The 12,127-nt window shown below is 26.8% G+C and overlaps 1 protein-coding gene across 3 annotated transcripts in view; it reads right to left on the bottom strand.

Annotated features, from left to right (window-relative positions):
• Positions 1 to 12,127, bottom strand: part of LOC122635709 (protein bunched, class 2/F/G isoform-like) — a 136,736-nt gene that overhangs the window by 8,570 nt on the left and 116,039 nt on the right. For 2 of the 3 annotated variants that reach the window (XM_043826225.1, XM_043826224.1), the window contains 2 exons: positions 9,180 to 9,282; positions 7,702 to 7,724 (listed from right to left, as the gene is read on the bottom strand). In XM_043826225.1, the coding sequence (XP_043682160.1) occupies positions 7,702 to 7,724; positions 9,180 to 9,282 (126 nt within the window). The remainder of the gene's footprint in view (positions 1 to 7,701; positions 7,725 to 9,179; positions 9,283 to 12,127) is intronic. The other variant, XM_043826226.1, reaches the window with a different exon arrangement.

The raw sequence follows: 12,127 nt of genomic DNA, 5'->3' as shown, positions 1-12,127 counted from the left end.
GAAAACAGAAGGGTGGAAGTATGAGGGGAAACAAGGTCGTAGAGTTTATACGATCCGATTAATCCGCGCTAATTACGCGTGAAAATTCCATTCGGACGGTTCGATTTGCCGTGCACATCGTTTATACCGAGAACCCGAGAAAGCCTTAATCGCGTAATTTATCGCGAGCGAACCTCGCGCGCCTTCTTTACACCCCTCTCCTCTTTCCCCCCATCCACCCTTTCCTCTTTTCTCCCATTCCCCTCATTTCCTTTTCCACCCAAGCTTCGATATATCGCAAGCTTCGAGCAATTTAGCCATTTGTCTCGTATCGCTAATCTCATATATTAAAAATCTTTTTTATAAAAGATTATATGGAATGTCATGGGAAATTAATCATTAATCATTGGGAAAAGAATCGGTACCAATCTTGAACATAATAAAAATTTAATATAATAAAAATATAATAAAATAAATATAATAAAAATGTTCAATTCTGTTTGAAGTTCTCACGCGAATTATAATGTTTCTTAATCACATTTATATTTAATTAGTGTGTCTATGTATATGTATACATATTTTTCGATTAACAAATTAGCTAAATTCAATATAAGAAAAGTTTATAGTTTTTCTGAAATTTTCATCAGTTACGAAAATTGCTGTTAAAATTTTATATCGATTCTTTCGAAATTTTCGAGAATAGCGCTTATTTAATATTATCTCACTATTAACATTTTTATATTAAGAACTAACAAAATAATTAAAATGATTTCATTAAAATTTTATAGGACACTTTTGTAATACGCGAGGATATTTTATTTGTAATTTCAAGCGAATTGTCTAATTAATTTCTACTATATAATATATACTATATATATTAGATATACACTATATATATACTATTGTTTCGAATTATATTATATTATTACATGAAGTTTAATTGTATCAAATAATAATATTTTTAATTTAAATAAAGAATATTAACTATTCTGGAACTATTTACTATCTAATCTTAATAATAATAACCTAATGTTTATATATAATATTTAAATATACATTTTATATATTATATTATATAATCACAATTGATAACTCATAAAATTCATTCTTGTCGCATTAGCTCATCGTATTCAACGTATTGGTATACCGAAGGTGTTTGAAAGATCGCCCACAATTTATTGCAGGCGATTTATTGTACATTAATTAGAAAAAAGCATAGTGTTTTGAAATACCAATAATCAAGTTCTTGTAATATATACAAAAATATAGTAGATATATTTTGATGAATTAAGTGATAAAATATTAATGATACTATTTATATCACATTATTTTATATTATCCTCAGAAACGAAATGTTATTTAATTAAAAGAATGATAACGAAAGAACGACATGTCGGTTTGGTTTTGATCTACTTCAAAAATGAGATATAGTAATGAAGTAATTGAAAGAAAAAAATTCGATTAATTTTTCCACAACGATACCTGCGAGTCGAAGAAGGTATTGGTTCGTTCGGGTCGACGTCCACCTTAACCGCGATTACGCCATAATTCCCACCTTCGATATCGTAGGTGAAGTAATCCGATCGGTTTCTTTTCCAGGACGTCGGTTCACGTCACGCCATGAACGACGACGAGGGCGACAAGCCGAAGGCTACGGCCACGCGAGAGTGATTTACCGATCTAGATCATTCGAATATTAATTAACTAACGCGTTATACTCGCACGAGTAAAGCCGACGCGTTAAAATTGTAACACACTTACGCCTTCTTGTCACGACTTTTAAAGAAAATTCTGATGGGAACACGAAGTTCAAATCAGAAGCAAAACGGTCTCTTCGTTCACTTCACGATCTAAATACGTCATACGTACCCAAATCATCTTAGATCCTATTTTGTGAATCCATGTGTCGCGATCGCGTGACGATATACCTTTAGAATCGAATGGAATACATTCTTGATAATTATTTACGCTTCTACGAACGAGAATGATTTATTTTTTAAACTTTCTTTATGTTCTAGTTTTCTGTTAGCTTGATCAATCAATTATTTAAATCTTCTTGCGTTTTGTTTTATTTTCGATTGGTAGATATTTAATATATCGTTTGCGATAATATTCAGTATGTAATTATATCGAATATAATACGAAAATAAGACATGGAATTAAATATATATCTAGTACTGATAAACTTATTATAAATATTTTAAGTATTTTATGTTCATATGGTTCTTTAGCACAATTTGAAAATTGTCCATTTATAATACTCGTAGCACTGGCATAACATACTATTATATTTTTGGAAAATAATTTTGTTAGAATATGTCAAATTAAAACACTTTTATATATGTAAAAATTTTGTGTGAATTTTTAGAGGAATTTTTAATATCGTTGTTATACATAGATATCATTTTATTTTTATTATTTTAATTATTTAATTTTTTATTTTTATTATTTAATCTTAAATCAAAAGAACAATTTATGAAGAGTAGAACAGAATTTTAATTTTAATTGGAAAATTTGAACGAAATGTCAAACTGACATGATTTTCATATAATACGATCTAATCGTTGTAAATACACTTATATACTCTCTTTATAAAACTTTATTGATAGAATATACCCAGATATTTTGGTATGACAATAAAAAAAAAACATTTACTTATTATAATTAAAAATTGAAACGTTATAAAAAAATTAGAGCAAAATTTGAATTTATGTTTGTTTAATTTTAATTACAATTCAAACGGAACGTCAAATTTTTCACGTATGGTATCAATTTATAATATACATGCACAATATATATATATATATATATATATATATATATAATATTTTATTAAATATAATATTTTTAATTGTTTTATACTTTATATGAATATTATATTTTAATAAATATATTTAATTTAAATATATTGAATTATATAAATATATTATATTTTAATAAATATAATATCTTGCATTAACATATGACACGTTAGAAATTTTCGTATTATGGGAAGATCCTATATACTTTCTATAAAAGAAAAAAAAAATATTTAGACCTATGATGTACATCATTTGTATACAGATATATTACAAAATGATTGCTGTCTAATTTTTTATTATAGCCATTAGTTATGCATAATAATAAACGGTAAAATGAGGAATTCTCATTAGAAAATATCATATTTATTAAATATGATATTAATAGATTCATAAATAAATACCGTTTAATAATAAATTCTTCACTTATAACGATAGTTATATAAAATGAAACAATTTAATATTATAGAGAAGCCGACAGTGTGAAAGAAACTTACCAGTGAGAGAGAGACAGACAGACAGAGAGAGAGAGAGACAGAGAGAGAGAGAGAGAGAGAGAGAGAGAGAGAGAGGGAGAAAGAGAGAGAAAGAGAGAGGGAGAAAGAGAGAGAAAGAGAGAGGGAGCGAAATCGTGCATCGGCGAAGAGTCGAAGGTGGTATCTACAGGGTGGTTCGGTAAAACGAGTGTCGGATAATTAATTCGGGTGACCCCTGTACCCCTTCTATGCTCGAGCACGACGGTGGCCGAGGCACCGGTTCTCTTCTAATACATAAACACATACACACACACACACATTTACATGTATAAACACATATACAACCAAACTCAATCTTTTCTTCTCTTTGATCCTTCTTCGTTCCCTTCGTCCGTTACTTTTTTCTTCCTTTCTTCTTCTTTTTCTCCTCCTCCTTCTTATCCTCATTCTCATCCTTCTACAACAGCTTCCTCTCATTCGAGATACGCTGATCGTATCGTGCCGCGGGTGATTTTAAATCAGAAAGTTAATTAGACGCGTTTCACTGTCCTTTATGTCGTACGTCCTTTCGTTCGTTCATTCGTTCGTAGTAGAGTACAGAATCAAGTAGAGTTAGTATAGTAGATACGTAAAGCGGCGTGCCTTATGTGTTGGCACGAAGCAAACCATTGTGTGTGATATCACCCACCAACAGAGAGTACTGCTTTCATTATGCGAACTAATTAAACTCCAATCGGCCCTGACACTCGATGCCGTCTATACCGTTTCGTTCTCACCAATGTTTCAGAAAAAACATTTCCTTGATTTTCCTCTGTGCCTATTTTTTTATTCTCAATTTTTCACTCTATCTTATTTTCACTTTTTTACAAATTCTATGTATTTTCAAAACTCTCTTTTTCTATTATTATTATTTTATGCTTTTATTTATTTATTTATCTTTTTTCTCTGCTGGAATTTCTTTCAGATGATGTTTGTTGAACGATTTGTGATTTTTGATGTTATGTTCTCTATTCGATTGTAATTTTAATTCTCGCTAAAATAATATAAATAATAAATAATATAAATAAAAATATAAAAGTAATGTAAATAATACTGAACTTTGTAATGATACTTTAATCTGTAATTTCAATTGAATAGAAAACAATATAAATGATATTGGAAATTGTAGTTTGTTTAAGACATCTGTTATTATAATGTTCAATATTTTAATAAAATTGTGTGAAAAAGAAACAAGGTGTGATTAAACGGATAGGTAATAATTAAATTTGTACATGAAAATAATAATAATAACAATAATAGTAAAAAAAGATTATTTTATAGAATAAAATTAATGCATATTATAAAATTTATGTTTATATGATGATAAAAAGATATATTTAAGTAAAAACAATATTTAAATAGTAAATTTTTCTTAAATATTAAAAGAATTTTGCTAATGTTAATATATAGTTCATAAGTAATAAAATGATAATAATATTTAATATATCCTAATTATTAAATAATATCTTTATATTAAAATTAATTGTTTAAGTCTCACAATTGTAATAAAATTATATATTTTATTTTATTTATCTATAAAATTTTCATGAATTTGTAATTTGCATTGTATTTTTATATACTACATTATACTATTATATGTATACATCATTGTATTATATATTTTAAGTATTTTACATATACTTTATAGAAGATACAAAATAAACAAAAATAATTTTCTTTCAATTTTTCTTCAATATCAACTAATATTTATTTATAAAAATAATAATCAAATAATAGAAAATAATGTTTAGAATACAATTTAATAATAAAATATAAGATAATATTAGATAACAATCTAACATTGAATAACATTTTTTATATGATGAAAATGAATCATTATTATTGTATACTAAATAAATTGATAAAAAATTACATCAATTGTACTATACTATTTTTTAAAAATGTTTGTAACATACATAAAGCAAGATATAATCTACAAAATTTTTAATCTATACCTATATGAACCATTAAATTTATAGTGATTGATATTACAAAATAAAAAGTAGAAAAACTGATAAATTTATATATTTACATTGTTTTATAAAATTTCTTATAAAATGAATACATAAAAAACTCTACAGAATGGTATTATTACAGATATATCTTTTTATGTTACACGAAATCTATCATAATTCATTCAATTATCGAATATCAAATATTGTTTATATTTGCTAATAAAAAAAAAAATAGAAAAAAGAACAATGACAAATAATTCAATCGATATACATTTTACAATAATTTAAGTAATTCGTCATTAATATATATCCCTTTCCGATTTATTTTATATATTTACTATTACATATAACATTTTGTTATATTTAACAATAAGAAACAAAAATAATATTCGATTACCGCACCAGTACGCATTTGGCAACTACACGATAATATGATCGTGTTTCAATACGGGTATGTCGAATGCTCTAAAAATAGAATATAGATATAGGAACGTTAGAGGTATCTCAAAGCCCTTCATATTTCACTTGGTCGTTTTTCGTTGAATGGTAAAAAAGAAAAGAAAGAAGAAGAAAAAACTATAATGTAACGTGATACGAAAAGATATGGAAGGCTTCACTGCATGAAAGAGATTTGCCGCTTTCAAGCAATCATCGTGGAGGTTGGAATATATATATATATATATATATATATATATATATATATATATTATATATTTATGAAAGTGATGTAAGGGAGAAAAGATTAATATATAGGGTGAAGGATAAGGGTCTTGCAGAAGCTAAAAACTTGGTAAAGGCTTTCGGATAATTGGGAATCATTTTGTGGATTATGAACTACCAACGTCGTTGCCAACCCATCGCTTTTGTACCCTTTATAACTCGTGTAATTGGTAGGGTTTGCCCTTCGATAATAAACTCGATCTTTTTTTAACCCCTCCTCATGATGTTTAATGATTAACGATATTCAAACGTTTGTCGGTTAAATATAAAACGTGAATAGAAAATTTTCTTATACTTTGTTCAAGCCAATTTTTTAATCCAAATGAATTTATATTATAAATTAACAGTGCTTATTATATTATATTTTAATAATAATATTTATTTTAATAATTCATTTTAAAATAAATATTTATAATACTTTATAATTATATTATATATTATAAAGTAAGAGATCAGGTGAATGTTTTCTTTTTTGTTAGATATTTTAAGACCTTACGAAATAAAAGCAGTTAAATCGGGTTTAATCATTTTTAATTTTTTTTTTTATTAATTTTTATCATATTATATTATTATATTTAATTTTATTATATTTGATTATTTCATACATTTTATTATTATTAATTATACTTTTTTTTAATTAATTATATATTATATTTAATTATCTTTAAAAAATTCTTAAACAAGTATAGGCTTAAAGTTAATAATTAACGAGATATTATTAACTTATATATTATTTAATATATACATCTAACATGCATATATTATCGGTGCATGTATTTTAAGATTCTATTAGAAATTAAATATAAATAAATAATAAATTCTATTAATCTTGTTGATAATTTAATTAATTTTGTGTTTGACAAAGATTTGAAATCACGATTTTTCTTTTTTTTTATCTAATAATTTACAAAACTAGTTAAATTTTTCAAAAATTCATAGTCATTTAAATTTTATTTCATTTAAGATCATAGAGTTACTCAAAAATCACAGATTTGTCATCGCTATAATAAAACATTGGTAATCGTACCCAACTATTGTATTACGTCATGAATCTCATTTGTTTTGTACAATGCTTGATAACATGTGTGTATTGGACGGTTTATACATTTTATTAATTGTATTAAATTATATAAAATAAAATTAATATGTTTAATGTAGTATAGATTATATTAAAACTGTGTTTTCAAAGTAATGTGTTATAGAAGAGTATTTCGTGAAATTTTTATATTATGTTATATTAAAACCGTATTCTCTCTTCTTTACCTCTCTTTTAGAGTATTGTGTCATATCGAAACATATTTTCATAGTACCGTGTGATATAGAAGAGTTTCTAATATATACATTTTTCAAACATTATGGTTCGTGTGAAAACTTAAATAGAACTCAAATAATGTTTGGATAAATTTAACAAAAATAATTGTAAATCAATTTTTGTCTTTATTGTGTTATATTAAAAACATTATCTCCCTCTCTCTCTCTCTCTCTCTCTCTCTCTCTCTCTCTCTCTCTCTCTCTTTCTTTTTCTCTCTTTCAAAATATTATGCTATAAGATAGGAGCTATATGTAAATGTATATTTTGCAATTTTTTTACCGAAAAGAATTTTATATCGAAATCATATTCTCACAATATCGTGTTGTATAGGACTGTTTCAAATATATACATTTTTAGAAACATTATAATTCGTGCAAGAATTTAAACAGAATTCAAATAACATTTCAATAAATTTCACTCACCTCTGCCATTTGCACTTTTTATTCTGAAACAGATAAAAAAGAAAATTAAGATAAATTTCACGAGTTTTCAGATATTGTTTCAGTTCAGAAATATATATTTTTTTTCTTCTTCAAAATATAAGAAACAATTTCGTTCTCCACGCGTGGTAAAATCTTTTCGGGAGGTCTCTTGCTCCATTATATAAAAGAGATCTAAATAACGAATGAAAAAAAAATATATATACATATATATATATATAGATATATGTATATATATGTGTGTGTGTACATATACACATATACATATATCGATCGAGATAATGAAGCGTTTCCATCGAAAACAGCAGGTCACGCTGACGTCGATGGTTTTCATCTACATATTATCCTCCGAATGATGAAGAAAGAAGAAGAGATTTTCGAAAGAATGATCGATAAAAGATAGAAGAGAGAAGAGACGAGATTATAGTCGGCAATTACATTAAATAACTTTCTAAATGTTCAACCAAAATTCTTTTTGTTACTCGTTTGAAAAGTTTCCGATTCGTTGTCTCATCGAACGAATTTCGAACGAGTTCTCTCTCTCCCTCTCTTTTTTTTCAATTTTTTTTTTCTTTTATTCGTTCTTCCTTTTCCGTTTGCCAGTCACTTAGCGGATTCTCACCTGGCTCGATCTAGTTAGCGGTAGACGCGTTTACATTCCATCTTCCTTTACTTCGAATCAATCCTTCTCTTTCTCGCTCCAAGAAAGAACAAGGATATAAAAGAGAAATAGAGAGAGAAAGAGAGAGATGCTTAATCGAGAAACGATCGTCTCTTTCGATTTCCAACGGATTCGAGAGATAGGTAGGTGGTAATTTAAGGGAATCGCTCTCGACTTACACCGACTACCTACTCGTTGCGAGAATAAAACCGCGATCGTACTCGTGAATCCGTCGAATCGTCGATCCGTATCGCGTAGCTCTCCTCCATTGCGCTTCCTCCTTACCATGCGGTTTTTGAGACGATCGTACGAGAAATTGGATCGCAAGACATTACATCCGGATTTCGAGTCGAACGGCTAAGAGCCGCGTTCGTTTTTATCGAACCGAATGATCGTTCCTTTAATACTATTTACTCTCTCTCTCTCTCTCTCTCTCTCTCTTTCTTTCTTTCTCTTTCTCTGTATGTTTCCTGTGTTCTACGATTTCCGTGGGATATTATTTTTCTTTCGAGTGTTTCATTGGCTCGAAGAAAATGCTAAGTCACGATACGAATGCGATCTTTTTTTCTTTTATTTTTGTTTTCTTTTGGGATTAAAGATTCGTATCTCAAGCATTCGTTACTTTTTTCTTTTTTTAGGTTTTTTCCTTTCTTCTTCTTTTTTCTTAGGATTAAAGAGTAAATTCGTATCGTATGTGTTCGTTTGGTTTTTTTTTTTTTAATATTCTTTTTATTTTTCTTTTTTATTGTTAGATTATCGATATGATTTATAATAGGTAGTAGAAATTTTAAACACTTACCTGCGACAATGCAGAAGTGTTACCATAACGACCGCACCAATGCCTGCTGAGACTAAGGATACTATCACTAATGTCAAAACCCATCCTAGTTCTCCGGGAGCTTCTGTAAATAATTGTAAATAATATTAAAAATTTTACGAATCATTAGAAATTAATTATTGAATTATTATGTCAGTTTCCTTTGAATTTTATGTTTAAAAATAAATATAATTAGTTGTAGGTATATTTATTTTGTATATAATAAAATTATTTGATTAATATCGTTTTTTATATCTTTGATGTTTGAAATAAGAAGGATCAGTAAAGTGTGTGGAAATAAAATGTAAAGGTAGATATTTTGGGTCTGTTCGAATAATAGTAATATTAATAATATTACTACTGATTAAACTTCTATTAATATTAAATAAATTTCTCTTTTAATGTCGTCTAACACGGATTTGGATAACACGACATCGAAAATTGTATTAGTCTTCTTTTAATGAGATTATAAATATAAATAAATCAGAATAATCGATCATAGTTGCTGTATGGTAAGAATAATTTTTTAATTATTTTTATTTTTACATATGAAATTCTTTCTTCTTTTCAAGTTATAATGATACTTGAAGTTATAATAATAATAATAATAATAATAATAATAATAATAATAATAATAATATAATAATATCGCAATAAAAGAATATAATGATATAATAAAATAATACAATGTTACTATAATAAAGTAATAATAAAAGATAATATTTTTATGATATTATAATAATACGTTAATAATAATAATGCTAAAATATTATAAATATTATGATAAAATATAATGAAATACTATTACGCGCGCAAGCGTGTGCTATGTGTGTGTGTGTGTGTGTGTGTATATATATGTACATATATGTAATATGTAATATATATAATAATATAAAATAATAATAGAATAAAATAATATAAAAATAATTACATATAAATTATAATAATATGATAATAAATTATATTATATAAAATAATAATAATAAAACAAATATAAAAAAAAATTAGTAATGAAGTAAACAACAATAATTATCATAATACTAATATATAATTATCAATATAAATTTGATTGAATCATATAACGAAAAAAAAAAATCGGAAATAAATATTTCTCTAATAAAATTTGACTTTTTATTGATAAAATGACTTTTTATGAGATAAAATTTTTCTTCGATTTGATAAGAAACAAGACGATTGGAAATCAATCGAAATTTTACATCGGCGTGTAATATCTCTCTCTCTCTCTCTCTCTCTCTCTCTCTCTCTCTCTCTCTCTCTCTTTTTCTCTCTCATACGTAATCTCACGAGATTTCTCGACCTTAATCGCGTAATCTTTCAGTACAGAATCACTGCGGCTGCGGCTGCGGCCGCGACTATCGAGCAAACGCGGCGTTAAGACATATTCTCAGGGATGATCTCGAATAAATCGAGGTACGAGGCACCAACGCATTACGTTCGCGCCTGCACGAAGTGCCGACCGTAATTGGCTCGTGGCCCATACTCACAGCGTCCTGTATTCTCTCAGCAGGGATTCCGCAGCTTTATTATACATCCTTCGATATTATTTCTGTGGTACATCTACCGAAAGCTCTCTTTCTCTCTTTCTCTCTTTCTCTGTTTCTCTCTATCTCTTTTTCTCTTTTTTTGTTTTTCTCTCTCTCTTTCTTTCTCTCTATATCTTTCTCTCTCCCTTTCCTTGTTTCTCTCTCTCTCTCTTTCTTTTTTGTTTTTTCCCTCTCTCTGTTTTTCTCTCTTTCTCTCTTTCTCTGTTTCTTCTTTTATATAAATCTTTCTCTCTCTTTCTTTTTCTTTCTTCTGTTTCTTTCTCTCTCTTTCTCTCATTCCCTCTCTTTCTTCTCTTTCTTTCATTCGAAAGAATATCATTTAATTTTAAACGTTTTACACAGTTCTTCGACTGGTTTAGGTATTTAACGAGGGCTCCGAGATTATCGTGCGCGTCAACGTAATTAAGAGAATCCGAGTAAGTTTACTGCTTGGTAAAATGAAAGGAAAAGAAAAAAAGAAAGAAAAAATGAACGTAACAAGCTGGAGGATTATTTAAAGGGCTTATATGACTTTTGAGCAGAAAAAAAGTAAGATCCTTTTACTCCATCTTTTTTTTTTTAATATTATCTTTTCTTTTTTGCTAAGTCTGTTATTTTTATGAGATTAATCTCATAGAACGTACTTCGAAAATTATATTGTAAATACATTGAAAATATTTTTAATTAGAAATAATGAGATTATATAGAAATAAGAGATTGGTGTAGATCTATGGGAAAAAGATGACAAGCATGATAATTTCCATGCTATTAATATAAATATACACATTGATTGAAATATAGAGAAATACATACAATATGCATTTTTTTTTAAATATACGAGTAAAGTGTCTAGCATTTCATAGTCGGATTTTTGAAATTTTATTTTACAAAATGACGAACTTCTATATTTTGGTTTATAAAAGTAATAAACATCTTAGAAAAAAAAAGTCTGAAAAAAAACCTGAGAAGAAGCCTTGAATTTCATGCGGATAATGATCAAGAAGTTTCAAATCATTTGATCTAATAGCTTCTTATAGATTTCGGATTGCAATTGAAGAATTTTAACCGGATGTTCTTAATACTACATACTTATAGTGAATGTAAGGAAAAAAGAAATTAGTTTTTTTGACCAAAAGAAGTCATCTACGTCCTTTAATGTTTTATCATTATTTAAAATTTTATGTAAAATTTTAATTGAATATTCATTATATAATATATATATATATATATATATGAAATATAAACCATTATCTGAATCATTTAACATTCGTTGGAATTTTATTTGAAATTTTAATTACTCCGAGTACTCTCCCAGACTATGTAATGTACTTTCCAAAAAAATAAAAAAAAATAAAAGAAAAAAAATTAATCTTTTTAATAAAAAAA

The sequence above is a fragment of the Vespula pensylvanica genome, chromosome 19, assembly GCF_014466175.1.
Source record: "Vespula pensylvanica isolate Volc-1 chromosome 19, ASM1446617v1, whole genome shotgun sequence".
Classification (NCBI taxonomy): domain Eukaryota; kingdom Metazoa; phylum Arthropoda; class Insecta; order Hymenoptera; family Vespidae; genus Vespula; species Vespula pensylvanica.
This window is presented reverse-complemented; position numbering and strand designations above follow the sequence as displayed.